The sequence below is a fragment of the Eptesicus fuscus genome, chromosome 5 (genome assembly GCF_027574615.1).
Source record: "Eptesicus fuscus isolate TK198812 chromosome 5, DD_ASM_mEF_20220401, whole genome shotgun sequence".
NCBI classification, from domain to species: domain Eukaryota; kingdom Metazoa; phylum Chordata; class Mammalia; order Chiroptera; family Vespertilionidae; genus Eptesicus; species Eptesicus fuscus.
Window position 1 is genome coordinate 8,058,342 of NC_072477.1, and position 16,589 is coordinate 8,074,930.

Sequence of the window (16,589 nt, forward strand, 5' to 3'; positions counted from 1 at the left end):
GCATCACTGGATTCTAATTTTGCTCTCCCTTTTACTGACTCCTGCAGATACTCACAGAAGCCTCAGTTTCCCCATCTGTAATATGGGGTTAGTAACCGAAGGGCCTACCTCAGGTCACTTTCATGAGGATTGAATGAGGTCAGTGTATCTAGCCTGCCTGACACGCAGTCCACTCTCAGGTGTGGTAGCCATGGTTACAGTTAATTTGGGGCAGGTCTCCATAGGGCTGAGTAATGGGCCCCCAATCTAGCAGAGTTCATCACCGCAGTCTTTAACTCATAACATTTTATTCTTTCTCATAAAACGATTAAGTGGGAAACTAAATGGGATTTAATTGGTGGGCTATGCTATTTTCCAAATAAATTAATTCCCAAAGCCAAGGGGAAGAAAACGCCTTTGTCAGATGAAATGACGCTGGCTCGGTGGAAATTTATGATAGATCAATAAGCAGAGGTCCCAACAAGAGGGAACTGCCTCAAAAAAGCCCACAGATTTCTCTATCCACGTTCCTGGCACCTTTCAGCCAAAAGAGGGCAGAACACAAAAAAGGAGAAGAGAAAATAACCTTTATCAAGTGATGCTCTGACTTGGAGTCCGATGGCCTCTGGTCCTAATGCTACTACTAACAGCTGCAGGACCTTAGATAAGTCACTTAACCTTTCGGCCTCCGTTTTTTCACCTGCAAAATGGGAATAATAATAACACCCATCTCATGGGAAGGAGGGCTAAGAGGAGTAAACATAGTGTATGTAAAGTGCTATTTGGGTTTCTCTTGAATACCACTCACAAGAGGCTCACTGCTGGCCCTGTCAGCAGGAGGAGCTGGCCAGCCTCTTACTAACAACACCTCAGGGTTCAACTTTCATAAAAACATCCTTTGTTACTAGTCCCAACCACTCCCTTCATAAGACCATGACTGTCACCCGGCTGGTGTGGCTCAGTGGTTGAACATCAACCTATGAGCCAGGAGGTGATGGTTCAATTCCCAGTCAGGGCACATGCCTGGGTGTCAGGCTCGATCCCCAGTGTGGGGGGTGCAGGAAGCAGCCAATCAATGATTCTCTCTCATTAAGGATGTTTCTATCGCTCTTTCCTTCTCTGAAGTCAACACAAATATATTTTTTAAAAGATCATTATTGTCAAGACAGTCTGCCCAATATACATATTTGCAAATTAATCCCATGGAAGAGGTATATTAAATGGTTTGCATTGTCCAATTAGTGTCAGAAGCCCTTCCGTCCCAGCCCACGAAAGCGTCTTGGTGGATAACCCTTCTTCTCTGTTCCAGTCCAGACTTGTTTGGCCTGTCCTGGTTTGGAAGCAGAGGTGAAGTGGCTGCGACCACGTGAGACTCTTTGGGAAGACTTCGATGTCAGGCAGCATGACAGGCGACAGAGGTGGGGTACTGTGGAGACGGGACACCCTCGGCTCGTGACGAGCTTGTGGCTCCCGTGAGTCCTGTGCTTCTGAGGGATTGGCGGAAGGAAAAACCAGACGCGCCCGCAGCTGTGAGCTCCCCTGGTGTGGTCCTCCTCAGGTGGCCGCAGTCTTCCTCCTGCAGGTCCGTAGATCCTGGCAGGTCTCCCAAGCACCATCACCGTCCTCCACCTGATGCGCTTTCCACCAGCCCTGGGACGGGTAGACCGCTCCATGTACAGATGAGGGAAAAAGAGGTCCAGAGAGGTTAATAACCCGCCCAAGGTCACCCCAGCAGCAAGAGGCGGCCCACTGTGAACGACCTCATGCATTTGCCGATTGTGGCTCATCCTGCCCTTGGGCATTCAGAATGTTGTATGCACACCCCGAAGCCAACAGGACTCCGTGAGGGAAGGAAAACGGAGTCTGTTCCTTGGCCCTTCTCCAAGCCAATAATGGGTTCTGGCCAGTCTGGATCAGGTGCAATTTGTGGGGCTCTCTCTGCCCTCTGCTGTCAGGGCTGCCCCTGGGACTGGGGGTAGGGGGAGCCCGAGTCATTATGCGCAGTGAGTCAGAGCACAGCCCTGGGGTCACGTTCCTGCTCTGCCTCTTACCAGCCGTGTGACCTTGGGCAAGCAGCTTTGCTCTCTAGGCTTCAACATGACATAGAAATAGCAACCGAGAACTTGTATTGAGCGTTTGCCCCGTGCCGGGCACGGCTCAAAGCCCTTGCCTCGCATCCTTCCATTCCATGATCTCGGCCACTGGATGAGGAAGAATGTATCACTGTCCCCATTTTACAGATGTGGAACCCTGATGAAACTTCAGAAAACCCTGAGGGGGTGGGGACAATATATCCACACCAAGTTCAGCTCAGGGCTCCTCGCGGGCCCTCCGCTAGTCCAGGGCTCAGCAGACGTTTCCTGTAAAGGGCCAGATGGTAAGTAGTTTAGGTTTTCGGGCCACACGGCCTCAGCTCTTCAACTCTGCCGCCGCAGCACGGAGGCAGCCACAGCCAATGTGTAAATGGCGGGCTGGGTTGTGTTCAATGTAACCTTACAGACTCAGTGGCTGTGGTGGCGTGGGCCATCGTGCTGGCCCCTGACTTAGGGGAATGGCTCCCCCTACTTCTTAGGGCCAATCCCGCCAAACGTCCACCTGCCCTGACTCTCTTCTTCTAAGTGCCTGAGCCCCACTTGTGGGAGAGACTGACATATGAGGATATGAGGTAACAGAGAAGAGAGGACACAGGGAAATGGGGGAGGAGGGAGGGGGCACAGGCCAGGGAACCTGCTGGTCTCCATCAGCGGCGAGGTGGCGGAGCCCCAGCAGGAACAGTATTTGGTCAGGGTGGCAGGAAAATGGGTCACGGTCTTCAGAAGCAGGGAGGGACACCTGCCTGGCGGAACCAAGACCCCCCGGTTGTGATGGGGGTAAAGGAACAGGTCTGGACAGCAGGAACCATTAGACGGAGGCCCGGTCAAGAGGGCTGAGTTATGGGCTCATCTCCAGTCCTTGGGGGGTGGGGGGAGGGGGAGAAGCAAATACAAAGGGAAACTGAGGCAGAAGTCCATTCAAAGAACAGGCAAGAAGATGGGGTCAGAGAAGCTGTGGGTGACTCTGAGCCTTGCCTACTGGTAGGACAGGGCCACGAAGATCCTGGCTGCCTGTGGCAGGACGGGCTCGGGACCGGCAAGAGCCAGGCCTCCGGGCGAGCCCGGACGGGGAAGAGCAGCCGGGGCCTCCCCCTCCACCTGCTTCTATCACCCCCTCTCAGAATCCCTGCACGAAAAGAGAATGTCACAGCGCAGCCCTGGCTGGGCCCGCTGGGTAGCTCCAGGAAGACCCGTTGCCTTAATCAAGTCCATTCAACTCAACAGACATTCATTAAACACGTGCTACATGCCAACCCCTGGGGATACAGACAGGACGCACCCCGAGAGCTGTCACGGTTTACAAGTGAGGTCACATATGCGCAACTTCCTGTCACACAAAGGAAAACGCTCACGGAGCGTGACCAAGCGCCACCGGACAGAGGACCCTGCCTGTGGGAAGGCCTCTCAGGGAAGTTTGTTAGCAAATAAGAGTGGTCGTTTCTATACTCTCAATACACGGGCCTACTGGTTCCCTGCACGTTTTCACAAGAATGAAGATCTGCCCCATCTTTCTAGAACTCATGCGAAACACTGAAACATCCGAGGACTTTTTCTCCCTGAGAAGCATGAAGGTATCAGACTTCCCGGAAAAAAAGAAGAGCCTCTTACTAACCAACATGAAAAAGAGAGAGAGGAATTGTCTCGTGCCCTTCAAGTCCTTCGGAGAGGATGGACTTAAACAAATGTGTGTGCCTCTCACCCCGTGAGCTGAAAGAAAGCCCTGTCCTCTCAATAATTGTACTTCAGCTTTCAGGGGAGTTCAAAGTATTAAAAGCTTAGAAGATACGGTTATCAGGAACTAAACTCTAGCTCTATACACTGGTTTTAAAAAACCCCAGGCTCACAAAGATAATAAAAAATGCATTTAATAGCATGTCATTGTACAGCTTAAAGGTATATCAAGTCTTCTTTCAGTCAGTGCATTACAGGGAGAGAGAAGGGAAACGTCCTTTGTGAATGCACAGTCAGATGTAAGCACGGGCGCGGATCAATCCCGGTGTTCCCGCACTATTGAAATCCCGAGTTAGGACACGCCGCTCCGGGCCGGCGCCCTGTGCCAGAGTGGGGGTGTCTGGTCCAGTATGCGATCTACAGTTTTAAATTGAATTGTATACAAGTATTAACAAAAGAATAAAATTTATTATTCACAAAACTGAAGTGGTCATCATAAAGCTTACAAGAAAAGTACAGCCTAGAACGAATGCATTGAAAAACTAGTTTTAAAAATAATAAGACATACTGGACAGTTTTGGAAAATGATATCGTTATAAAACAAAGGGAACGATCGGCACAGTTTGACCACCTAATTTCTAAGTGCACTTTGTAATGGTCCTTGCGAGCTGCCACTTTTCCCAGGGTAATGACAAAAAGCTTCGGTCGAATGTCACTGGCTTATGGTGACGGGGTGTTTTATTTATTGCATCGCCAAGAGTGGATTTTAAGAAAAAACACTACAAAGGTTTCAAAAACCCTATTTATTCTCTATCATCAAAAATAGCAACAGGGGGACTTATACAACTTTTCTGTGAGTACCCACCAGTCTATTTTTTTTTTCTTAAAAAAAATAGAAGTTAGATAAAGAAAAATGATTTGGTTTTTAAAAAATAATGTAAGGAAACACTTAATCAGATAGCCCAAGGAGTCATCAGAAATATGTGTAGCAAGAAAGCTTCGGCGGCGGCCCTCTCCGGCCTCTGCACGTCTGTGACTAAACTAGAAAGAGAATGGACAGTACCAGTATGTTCCCAGCCTGCCTGATCACATGGTTGTGTTTTGAAACCCATTATTGCTAAACCAGAATGTTGTCGCGGAGAGCCGAGGCGCCGCTCAGAGCGGGTAGAACTGCGAGGCTGCCTCCGAGGACTGGATCTCCACCTGGGCCATCTTGAACCGGGTGCACTGCAGCCACTTGCGGAGGGCCGCCAGGCCGGTGCTGCTCTGGGCCGAGCCGGGCAGCGTCCTCAGGCTGTGGTGGTTGACGTTGTTCTGAATGGCCTGGAGGCGAAGCTGGAGGCCCCCGGATAAGTGCTGTGGAGAAAGGGCGGGGCATCTCATTTAGTTCCTTCCTCCTGACGTTCACAGTGGACCCAGGGGGTGCCAGCCTGCACTTGGGGGGGCAGAACTCACGTGGCCCGAGGGCTGTCTGGCCTGAAGAAGGCCAGCTCTCGAATTTGGCAGCGCTCAGGGCGGTGGATGTGAGCCGGTACCATGTTTCTGGAGTCCGCCTGGCCCAAATCCACCCAAAGCACGCCGTTCCTAGCTTGACTCATTCGTTGCCACGGGCACTGAAAGCAACGTCAGTGCACGGGCCAGCGCCTCTGTGTGCTCCCCGGGAGCTGTGCATCACGTGAGCCTGCTGTGGCCAGAAAGTGCCTGGGCTCGGCAGCCAGGCTCCCTGGGTTCAAATCCTGGCTCCTCCCTGGACAGCTCTGGAAACAAACTTTTTCAGGCTGTGCTGGCATTTCCTCACCTCGCGGGGTTTTTGTAAGGGTACGTGCGTTAGCCGAGGGTTCAGAACAGAGCTCGGCACATGGTGAGTGCTTACTACACTCGAGTCGTGAGTATAACCTCTCTGCTCTCACGTTAACTCACATGAGGAACGGAGGCTGCAAGCTTTTCTTATGTCTCCTAGCTTTTCATCAAGTTCCGTGGGCCTCCTCTTAGCAGTCCATCCACATCAAATTGCCACGAATTATCACCCAGTGGGGGAGGGGCAACCTGGAAGTCCAGGCACTTTTCCCATAAGGACGAGGACTGGGGTGAAGTTTCATCCACCAGCGGCACAGATAGGACCACCCCATGAGTCGGGACTCAGCCTGCAGCCGCTGCATTTCTCTCTTGGTGCCTGGGTACCTTGACATCACCCCTCCTTCTTCCAGCATCCCTCCCCAACTCTGAGAAGGCTCTGTCTTCTCCCCCGGCCCCACCCCTGCTCCCAGTGCCGTAACGGGGCCCAGTGCTATAACGGGTGGCCAGCTTTGGCATCCTAATGTCAAGCCCCAATAACTTTGCTCACTAGTCATGGAGGGTCTCTGGCCCTACGATAACAATGCATCACTCACGGCAGGGATTGCAGCAGGAAATGCGCTCCATCAGGGCTGCCCCTTCCTGGCTGTCGGGCCCTGTCCAAGCCCCTCCTCCTTCTGGTCCTGGGTTTCCTCTTGTGTAAAATGAGGGGGTGGGACAGGTTCCTGCTAGCTCAGTTCTGTCCTTCATTCAACGCTATTCTTTCTTAATAGAATTCTTCCCATCACAGAATGACAATGTTAGCGACCAGGAAATGGCACTGGGCGTGCCTGGGACCAGACCCCACGGGCACCCTCTGAAGGCAGCTTTTCAGCCTGCATTCCAGTCAGTCACTGAGCCTCACCCGGACTCTGGGATTCCCCCCCCCAGACCCCCCCCCCCATCAACAGAGGCTCCCGCTGCCACCTGGGCTGCAGGCTCTCACCTGGCCCACAGGGTCTCCTGTACTAAGGGCCCCCAGGGAGCAGGAGCAGGTAGAACTCATCTTTCTCCACAGTAAGTGGAGCGCGAACGAGCCCTAGGAATGTCAGGCCGTTCTCTGGAGGGAACGGAGCCTGCCTGCAGGGGTGACTTACCTTGATGTTTGACTGGATCATTGGCAACCACATAGGTATCAGCTGTGTGGAGAAACACAGAAGCCTCGTTATGACTATTCCCCCTTCTCCCACATAAGCTTCGACCAGTCGAGGGACAGCAGGGCACACTGAATTCCTTTGACATCACAAAAGGACGTGGGCCCCTGCTGCGGGGCACCCGTTATCAAAAAAGCGGCTTTCTGCCCGGCTGGCGTGGCTCAGTGGTTGAGCATTGACCCTTGAACCAGGAGGTCATGGTTCGATTTCCGGTCAGGGCGCATGCCCGGGTTGTGGACTTGATCCCCAGTGGGGGGCGTGCAGGTGGCAGCTGATCGGTGATGTTTCTCTCTCATCAATGTTTCTAACTCTCTCTCCCTCTCCCGTCCTCTCTCTGAAATCAATAAAAAAACATATTTTTAAAAATTTCGGCCATCCATTACTTATTTTTTAAAAAGCCAGCGTCTTTCTGTGGCCAAGCCCTGCTGCGCTGGTGGCATTTGGAGGTCGACAAGCGCCCCCTGAGCGCCTGAAACACACACTTCAGAGCAAGTGACTGACTGTCCCTTGAAAGCTATCGGGCACGGGGAATTAAGTGTGTATTTATTTAATTAAATCCTCACTTTCCTGAAACAGGATTCCCTCCATGGATCTTTAGAATTGAGTCCGAGTAGCATGGCGACTACCTGTCCGCAGTCGTTAAGCAAATGTCACTGGGAAGCGGTCGGATGCTTCAGGGAAAGAAAAAGACAAGGCCTGGAGTGGCCTGGTGTGGCGTGGAAGGTGAGACCCCGGGAGTGAGTCGGGCCAGGGTTCGAGAGGGGTGGGTGCACAGGCAGGTGGGCGGAGAGGAGGCCCTGAGAGCGCAGGCGGCTGGGGTGCCGGCCCCTCTGCTGCCTCGGATTCGCCCTCCCCAGGAGGTCCGGGGCGCCCGGGCTGTCTGCTCTGCTCTCTCGGCCACGTTTCTGCCCTCGGAACAGAAGTGAACATCCGTGGCCCGGCAAGTCCGGATGTCGGGGACAGGACGCAGCTTTTCTGAAAGTGTGCTCTGCAGAACTCAAGTTCGGTGGGATTTAAACCAGGAAGGGGGCTATGACCCCATACGTTTGAGAATGCTGGTTTCTTTATTTGTTTTAATACGCTTATAAGCATCTTATCATTTCCCCCAATGTGACTTCCCACGGATCGAATTGTGTCCCCTCAAACAGATACTACAATCCTTACCCACTCAGCCTCCGATGTGGCCTTATCTAGAAATGGGGTCACTGCAGATGGAATGAGTTAAGATGAGGTCATTCTAGAGTAGGGGGTGCACCTAATCCAATACGACTGGTGTCCTGATGCAAAGGGGAAATTTGGACACAGATTCGGGAGAACGCTGTGTGAGACGAAGGCAGAGATCTACAGGCCACAAAACACCCAAGACCCCAGCAACCCACCAGGAGCACAGGGAGAGGCCCGCCACGATCCGCCCTGGCCTCAGAAGGAACCGCCCTGCTGCTGCCTGATGGCCTACTCCCAGCCTCCAGAAGGGTGAGACAGGCATGTCTGCCATTTACGCCATCCATTTGTCATACCCTGTGACAGCAGCCCTGGCAAAGTCATGCAAGAGCACCCCAGGAAGCAAAGCCCGGGGCGGGCGTGTGCAGAGAGGTGTGGAGGCAGGAGGGGCCCACGTGATGCCGAAGGTGTGGTTCTCAAGAGAGGGCCAGGAGAAACCAGCTTAGAAAAGCAGAGGGGAGGCCTGGCATCATCGGCCACAGAGGATCTGGGAAGCCACGTGAGGAGAGTGGGTCCTACTCCAAGTTCAGTACAACTGCTGAAGAGGGGCCCCTTCTCCGCGAGCAGACTACGCTCCAGAAAGATGACTGCGGCGCAGTCTGCAGACGAGGGTGCGGGCGGGCATGGAGACTGGAGGCAGGGGCCAGTGTGGAGGCGGCCCTCACGGTCCAGGTCAGACCAGGGATGGCTTCTGGGATGGAGACGGACGCTGCCTGCAGAGATCACCTGTGAGGGCCTGAGGACGCGTTTGCTCTTTGGAGCGAGGAAAAAGTCAAAGAAAAAGCTGAGGTTTCCAGCCTTGGCAAACTGGAGGACAGCCATGCGCTGAACACGGTGAGAACCAGGAAGAGAGACTTGGGGGTGGGGATAGAGTATAAATGACCTTTCTCTTCACTTGTATGGCCATAGACTGCCGGTCTCATTTAATTCATCAAAACATTAAAAACATAATAATAACCCTGGTGAAGGGATAAAATCCATTTCTCTCTGTGCTTTTGTTCTCAGGGCTAACGCTGGCTGCTGTTTGACTTTCAACCTGCTATTGATGTGCATAACTTGCTAATTTGACTTCCAGTGATGTTGACTTCTAAACACAGTGCTCATGTTGCAGCAGCTAATGTTCAGTTTCTAACATAAATATTGTGTTTAGAAATGGGGTTGGTATGTCCCAAAAGATGTCATTGGACTAAAATGCAACATATTAGGAAGTCACACCCTCTCCCGAACTCCCCCTGCCACCAACACTCATAACAAACTGTAGGATTACACACGTTGCTGCCAGATAAGGCCGTGTGCTCAGACAGTCTTGACTGGAAAAAATAAACTAGTAAAACCGTTTCCTCCTGGCGTCTGTACAGCAAGAACCAAACCCTGCGGCCCTCAGGTCTACAGACTTTTATTGACTCTTGGCCTATCTGATGTGGCAGCAGGCCCATATGCCTCTTGATATTTGGGGAATACTTGAACTAGCCCCTTGTTAAGAATCCCGAGGGACAGGGAGGGTAGGAGCCAGGGAATGCTGAGTACTCAGACCCCGGGGGCTGCTCCCACTGCTGTCTCTGTCTGAGGCAATCAAGGGGAATAGTGAGGTTGGTTTTAGCAGGGTTTTTTTTTTTTATTATTTCCCCATTGAGGTAACATGTGGCCATAGGATTCTAAAGTATACCTACAAGGACTTGTGTGCAAGCATATGAGCCTAACCAGCGGTTAAGGATAACAGGGGGGTGGGGACATGTGTGGGGAGGGGTGTGGGCTTGGAATGGGGGGATGAGGACAAATATGTGATACCTTAATCAATAAAGAAATTAAAATAAATAAATAAATAAAGTATACCTACAAGGGACCTTCGGGTTTGTGATTGGTAAGTCACATGACTAACAACTTCAGGTTAAATCTCGTTATTATCGAGAGTGTTATATAACCCAGCAGTCATCCTATTTCAGGAATGCTAATTTGACTTATTGAATAGCATTCATTTCAGTTCCCTTTTGCTAGTGGCTCCTACAAAGCTGTCAGTAAGAATTAGGTGTAATTTATTTTAGGCTCTGTAATCCTACCTAATAATAGACAAATATGCAAATTGACCGTACCTTCGCTATGCCCGCGATTGGCCAGGAGGCGCGGGGGGGGTGGGACTTGGGGTGGCCGGAGTGGCCGATTGGGCCGGCAGGACGCTGAGCTCGCGTCGCCAATGGCAGCTCAAGCTCAGCGTCTGCGCCATGGCTGTGCTGCGGCACAGAAGGGGCCTCTGGGGCAGCGAGCTCACGTCCCACCGTGGACCATCAAAAGCGGGGGAGCTGGGTGCCTGTCCGCTCAGGCGGGGCGGAGGCTTCTGAAAGGCCTGGTGCACCAGCGGACAGGCACCCAGCTCCCCCGTGATCGAAAGCGAAAGCGTGTAGGGGACCCTACACGTGCATGATTCAATCATGCACTGGGCCTCTAGTGTTATAATAAAGTTGTTGGGGGATTTTTTGTTGTTTGTTTGGTTTTTCTTCTCCAGAAGCATTATCTGGAAAACTAAAGGACAGTTGAAAAAAAGGTTGTTTTTCATCATAATGAAAGTGATCCCTTTTCTCTTATCTTGGTTTATGCTACAGGATAAATTGAAGACGCCCTGCTTGGTTGAATGTATTCATTTCACTCCATGCTTTTTCCAGTCCTCAAAATTAAAATTAGTTGTGAGACGCTCTCTTTCAGTAAAGATGGAATAACAAAGACCAGATTTACCCTCCTGCCTGAAACAAGTGAAATGGCAGGTGGAGTGTCTGGAACAATGGTTCTCACACACTGAACATCAGCCATGCTGGGCAGTGATGACGGAGGGAGGGGAACAAACAAGGTGAGCCCTGCCATCAGCCTCGCCCACGGCCTCGACAGAGTCATCAGGCAGCTGCACAGGGAGGAGAGCCTGGCAGGCTTCCTAAACTGAGGCGATGGAGCCAGATGTCCAGGGAGGCCTTACACACTCTAGCCACGGCGGAGAGGAGAGAGCTGCACAGAGAGAGGCAAAGAGCTCTGAGGATCTGTAAGATCTTCAGAGTCTTCAGCTGAATACTGATCATGTGACAAAACTACTCAAGACTGAAGAAAAAACACCCCAAAATATTAGATGCAAAAATCCCTGCTGATCACTTAGGACCAGCAAACTTGTGTTTCCACTAATTAAGAGTAGAAAAATCTTGTAAATCATACAACATTAAGTAGAGTACTCAGGATATTGCCTGAGTAGTGAAGAAATGTTAACCCTAGACAAAAATGCTGCTCTAACCAAGCTTAAAAGCAAGTCTCAAAAGGATAAAACTGTTTCTAAGTAATTCAACTATGTCATAGAATATAGTTCAAGAATAATGTTAAGAATACAAATATATCAAGCACCCAAGAAAGTCAAATTCAAAATGTCAAGAATTCAATAAAAAATTACCAGACATGCAAAGAAGCAGGAAAATGTGACTCATAATGAAAAGAAAAGTCAAGCAATTAGAAAAGACCCCAAAATGACACATAACAATTAGTAGACAAGGACATTAAAACAGTTATCATAACTATATTTAATACAGTCAAGAAGGTAAAGGAAATACTGAGTATGTCCAGTAGAGGCACAGAAGAAAAGAGATAAAGAAACATGCTGATACTTCGCCAAATATCATGAAAACTATACATTCACAGATCTAAGAAGCTCAGCAAACCCAAGCACATGAGAAAACGACACCAAAGTGTTTAATCGTCAAATGGTTTAACAACAATGGGAAAGAGAAAAATCTTAAAGGCAGCCAAAGAAAAAAGACATATGACAGACAGAAGGAAAAAAGGTAAGAATGATACAGATTTCTTGTCAGAAACAATGTAAGAAAGAAGATAGTGGAGAAGCGACATCTTTAAAGTATGAGGAATTCAAACCAAGAATTCAAAGCCTAGCACCAATGTCTTTCCAAAGCTCAGGAATCGGTCACCAGGAGACCTACACAAGAATTAGTAAGGGAAGTCATTTGGGCAGAAGGAAGATGAAAGTTTAGCTCTATATAAGGAATGAAGAATACTGAAAATTATAAATAGAAACATGGCAATAATAGCAAATATGTTTTTATTTATTTTTTTAAAGAGAGAGGAAGAGAGAGAGAGAGCGAGAGAGAGAAAAGAGAAACACTGACCAATTACCTCCTGCAGGTGCCCAGACAGGGAATTGACTCCACAATCTAGATCTGTGCCCTGGCTGGGAATCAAATCAGCAATGTTTTGGTATACAGGACGACACTCCAGCCAACTGAGCCAGGGCTATAAATAAATATTTTTAAAATTTAATAATAATGTATGGTTTGGTGTATAACACATGTAGAAGTAAAGTTTATGACAAAGCCAGGAGATAGGAAGTGAAAGTATGATATTGTACATTCTTATAGTACACATAGAGTGGTATAGTACTTGAATGTAGATTGTGATAAGTTAAAAATATATATAATAAACTCTACTAAACCATCAAACTAATATGGTAACTGAAAAACACACTTCTAAATAACCCATGGATCAAAAATGAAAACCTAAGGGAAATTAGAAAACATTTTGGACTGAATGGAAATAAGAAGATATCAAAATCTGGAGGAATATAGCTCAAGCAGTACTTAGGAAATTAAGAGCACTAAACACTGATGGTTGAAAAAAAGAGGCTCTCCAATTAATGATTTCAGCTTCCATCTTAAGAAACTAGGGGGATAAAAGAGGGAATTATATCCAAATTTTAATCATTAAAAATTCAACCCAGAAGAAATCAGAAAAAGACAGATTAAGGGACAAAGAACAAATGGGAAATACAGAAAATAAATAGCAAATGATAGATTTAAGCCCAGCAAGATCACAAAACACGTACAATTATTTAAAAAACCCCAATTAAAAGAAAGAGATTGTCAGATTAGATTTTTTTAAAAACCCCAACACCCAACTATACACTGCCTATAAGAAGTACACTTTAAACATAAAGATTCAAAGATGTTAAAAGGAAAAGGATGGGAAAAGATATACCATCTTATAAATATCAAGGTAGCTTTCAGATCTAGAATAATATTACTGAGGATGGAAGAGAGCCATTTCATAATTTCAATTCATGAAGACATCATAATCAGAAACATTTATGCACCTAAAAATAGTATCATAATACATGAAACAAAAATTGATAGACACGAAAAGATAAAGAACTCCATAATTATTGTAATATTTCAACATCCCTTTCTCAGTGATTGACAGAATAACTAAACAGAAGGAAGGACATGGAAGGCTTGAACAACACCATCAATAAGCTTGAACCAACTGAAATAGAAAATGACACCCAACAACAGCAGAAGACATTCTTTTCTAGTACACACAGAGCATGTACCAAGAGAGACAATATTCTGGGTCATAAAAAAGTCTCAATAAATTTAAAATACTTTGAATTATAAAAAGTATGCTGTCTAATCACAAGGAAACTAAATTTAAAATCCATAAAAAAAAAATCTCTGGAAAATCCCCAAATATTTGGAAACTAAATAATATACTTCTAAATAACCAATGGGTTTAGGGAAAGTTAGAAAGTATTTAGAACTGAATGAAAAGAAGAACACAACATACAAAATTTGGGGATGCAGCTAAATCAGTGCTAAGAGGGAAATTTATAGCACTAATCACTTATATTAGAAAAAAGTGGAGCTCAAATTAGTGAGCTCCACTTCCACCATAAGGAGCTAGGAGAAAAAGAAAAAATTAAATGTAAAGTAATCAGAAGAAAGGACATAATAAATCATTAAAACAGAAAAAGAAGAGAGAAAATCAATAAAAATAAAAGCTGATTAGATGTGTGTTTTTTTAAATCAAAAGCTCACTAAAATTGATAAACCTCTTTTCAGACTGAACAATAACAACAACAACAACAAAAATAGAGAAGTCACCAATCACCAACGTCAGGAATTTTAAAAGTGGCATAATTACTAATGCTACAGATATTAAAAGTATAATAAGGATCTCTCCCCTTTACCCCCACCCTTCCCTACCCTCCCTCTGAGGCCCGAAAGTCTGATCCATGCCTCCTTGTTTCTGGGTCTGTTCTTGTTCATCAGTCTATGTTGTTCATTATTTCCCCTAGATGAGTGAGATCATGTGCTATTAGAAATACCCTTATAAGAACCGAAAATGAGACAAGCAATAATGGTTATGGTGACAGGCAAATGAATCAGGAGGGTAGGGAAGGGTGGTGGTAAAGGGGAGAGATCAACCAAAGGACTTGTGTGCAAGCATATGAGCCTAACCAGCGGTTAAGGACAACAGGGGGGTGAGGGCATGTGTGGGGAGGGGTGTGGGATGGGAATGGGGGGATGAGGACAAATATGTGATACCTTAATCAATAAAGAGATTTTTAAAAAAGTATAATAAGGAAATATTATGAACAACTTCACACCAATAAAATTGACTACTTTAAAGAAATGGACAACGTCTTTGAAAGATAAATACTACCAAAAATCAGTTAACTTAAATAGCCATATACACTGAGTGGCCAGATTATTATGATCTCTGAACGCATAATAATCTGGCTACTCAGTATAGATATAGATATAGATATAGATATAGATATAGATATAGATATAGATATAGATATATATGTATATATACATACACATACACATGTGTGTGTATATATACATATATATCTATATCTATATCTATCTATAGATATATATGTATATATACACACACACACATATATGTGTATATATGTGTGTGTGTGTATATATATATCTATAGATAGATATAGATATAGATATAGATATAGATATAGATATAGATATAGATATAGATATTAGAGGCCTGGTGCATGAATTCATGCATGGGTGGGGTCCGGCCAGCCTGGCCAGGGGGAGGGGACATGGGCGGTTGGCCGGCCTGCCTGCTGGTCAATTTGCTAATATGCAAATTGTCCCCTCGGGAGTTCGACTGACCGGGAGTTCAACTGACCGGGAGTTCAACCGCTCACTATGATGTGCGCTGACCACCAGAGGTCAGCGCGGAACAAAGGAAGGCCCTGGCCAGCAGCTGGAAGGCGCTGATCAGCCCTGATCACCAGCCAGGCCTAGGGACCCTACCCGTGCACGAATTTCATGCACTAGTCCTCTAGTATATTGATAAACTTGCTTAAATAGACCTGCTTTCTGATTTAGCTAAACTTTTTCCAGCCCAGTGAAGCACCCCAACTTTTTTTTCAGGTAATTGTCAGCAACACAGTAAATATAAACACAAAGCTGATTATTACTGTAGATCATGCAGGGAGAACAAAGAGTGAAATATTTAACTGCAGCAGTGTTTCACTATATTCTGCACAGTGAGAAAATCTGAAGTCATTTTCAAGGTCCACCATTTCTTCTTTTCAGTCAAGTTTCTAAACTTTCTAAATCTCTATTTTCCGGCTAATGAAAAGAAATAGGATTCTACCTAGTCTCCTATCTACCTACGCCAGGACTTCTGTGAGGATCAAATGAGATGAGGCATGGGAAAATGCTTCACAGCCATTGGGTTAAAGTGTAAAATGTTTGAACCTGGCTATAAAGCAAGTCGTGTTCCTGAGCTGAAGAAACTGCAAGGAGGCTTGTTGCTAGGGAGAGGAAGCCAGGTGTTGCTATTACCCGGTGCCACAGCAACTGTTTCCTGGCTGGGCTGGGCTGTGGGCCACATTTTGCACCATGGGGTCTCGACAGCGTTGGCTGCGAGTTGGTGGGGTGTCGCTCTGGGGTGGTGGTGGGGCCTGTGTCCCACTTGGAGGAAGCCGAGTGTTGCTTTGTCAGTGCCAGGCCCGCGATACCGTTTCTTTGCAAATGGCCAGTAAACATCATGGCAGCTCCTGCCTTGAGCATTTGCCCCCTGGTTGGAGGGACACTTAGCATATTAGCCTTTTCTATATATAGATTCTAGAAAATGCACACTAACCTATACTGACAGAAAGCAGATCGGGAGTTACCTGGAGATGGGAAGGTGGCGTACAGGGAGTGGTGGAAGAGGAGAATTATGGATATGAGAAAACTTTAGGGAGTGCTGAAGATGTTCATCATCTTTATGGTGGTAATGGTTTCGCAGGTGTAATATATGTTAAGACTTATCAAACTGTATACCTTAAATATGTATAGTTTACTGTATATAAATTATACTTCAATAAAGCTGTGACAAATAAAATCAGGTATGATCATCCATCCAGTGTCAGTCATACAGTTTCTCTATAGAGTTGACTTTGCTACTATCATTCGAACCAGCTACGTTGCAGTGTCCTAATAACAGTCAAGTTTTCCCCCGAAAATGGGCTGCTTTTCTTCAGCATCATGTGAGTTAACTTGACAAGCGTCCTTTATTAAAGAAGGGAGCCAACCAAGGAGCAAAACAGCAAGTTATAAGGTTCCAAACTGATGCACTCGGGGCTGTGGGGGGGCTGATGGTGGCTGAGATCATGGAATGTTGAGGTTGGGAGAAAAGAAAGAAGTCCTACAGGAAGAGGAAAGACGAAGAGGTGGGATGATAGGAGGGAAAGGAAAAAGGGAAACAAAAAGATAAAGTGAGTGAGAAATCAAGTTCTCCTTCACTCTTTTCCTTGTTTATGCCACTGGTATGTTTCTAATGTCAATGGATAGATGAC

The 16,589-nt window shown here is 46.9% G+C and overlaps 1 protein-coding gene across 3 annotated transcripts in view; it reads right to left on the minus strand.

The window, feature by feature from the left end:
- Positions 1–4,609: 4,609 nt before the first annotated feature.
- UNC79 (unc-79 homolog, NALCN channel complex subunit) overlaps positions 4,610–16,589 on the minus strand; it is a 165,775-nt gene continuing 153,795 nt past the window's right edge. For all 3 annotated transcript variants that reach the window (XM_028136886.2, XM_028136889.2, XM_054715450.1), the window contains 2 exons: positions 6,674–6,715; positions 4,610–5,099 (listed from right to left, as the gene is read on the minus strand). In XM_028136886.2, the coding sequence (XP_027992687.2) occupies positions 4,899–5,099; positions 6,674–6,715 (243 nt within the window). In that variant the 3' untranslated portion in view covers positions 4,610–4,898. The remainder of the gene's footprint in view (positions 5,100–6,673; positions 6,716–16,589) is intronic.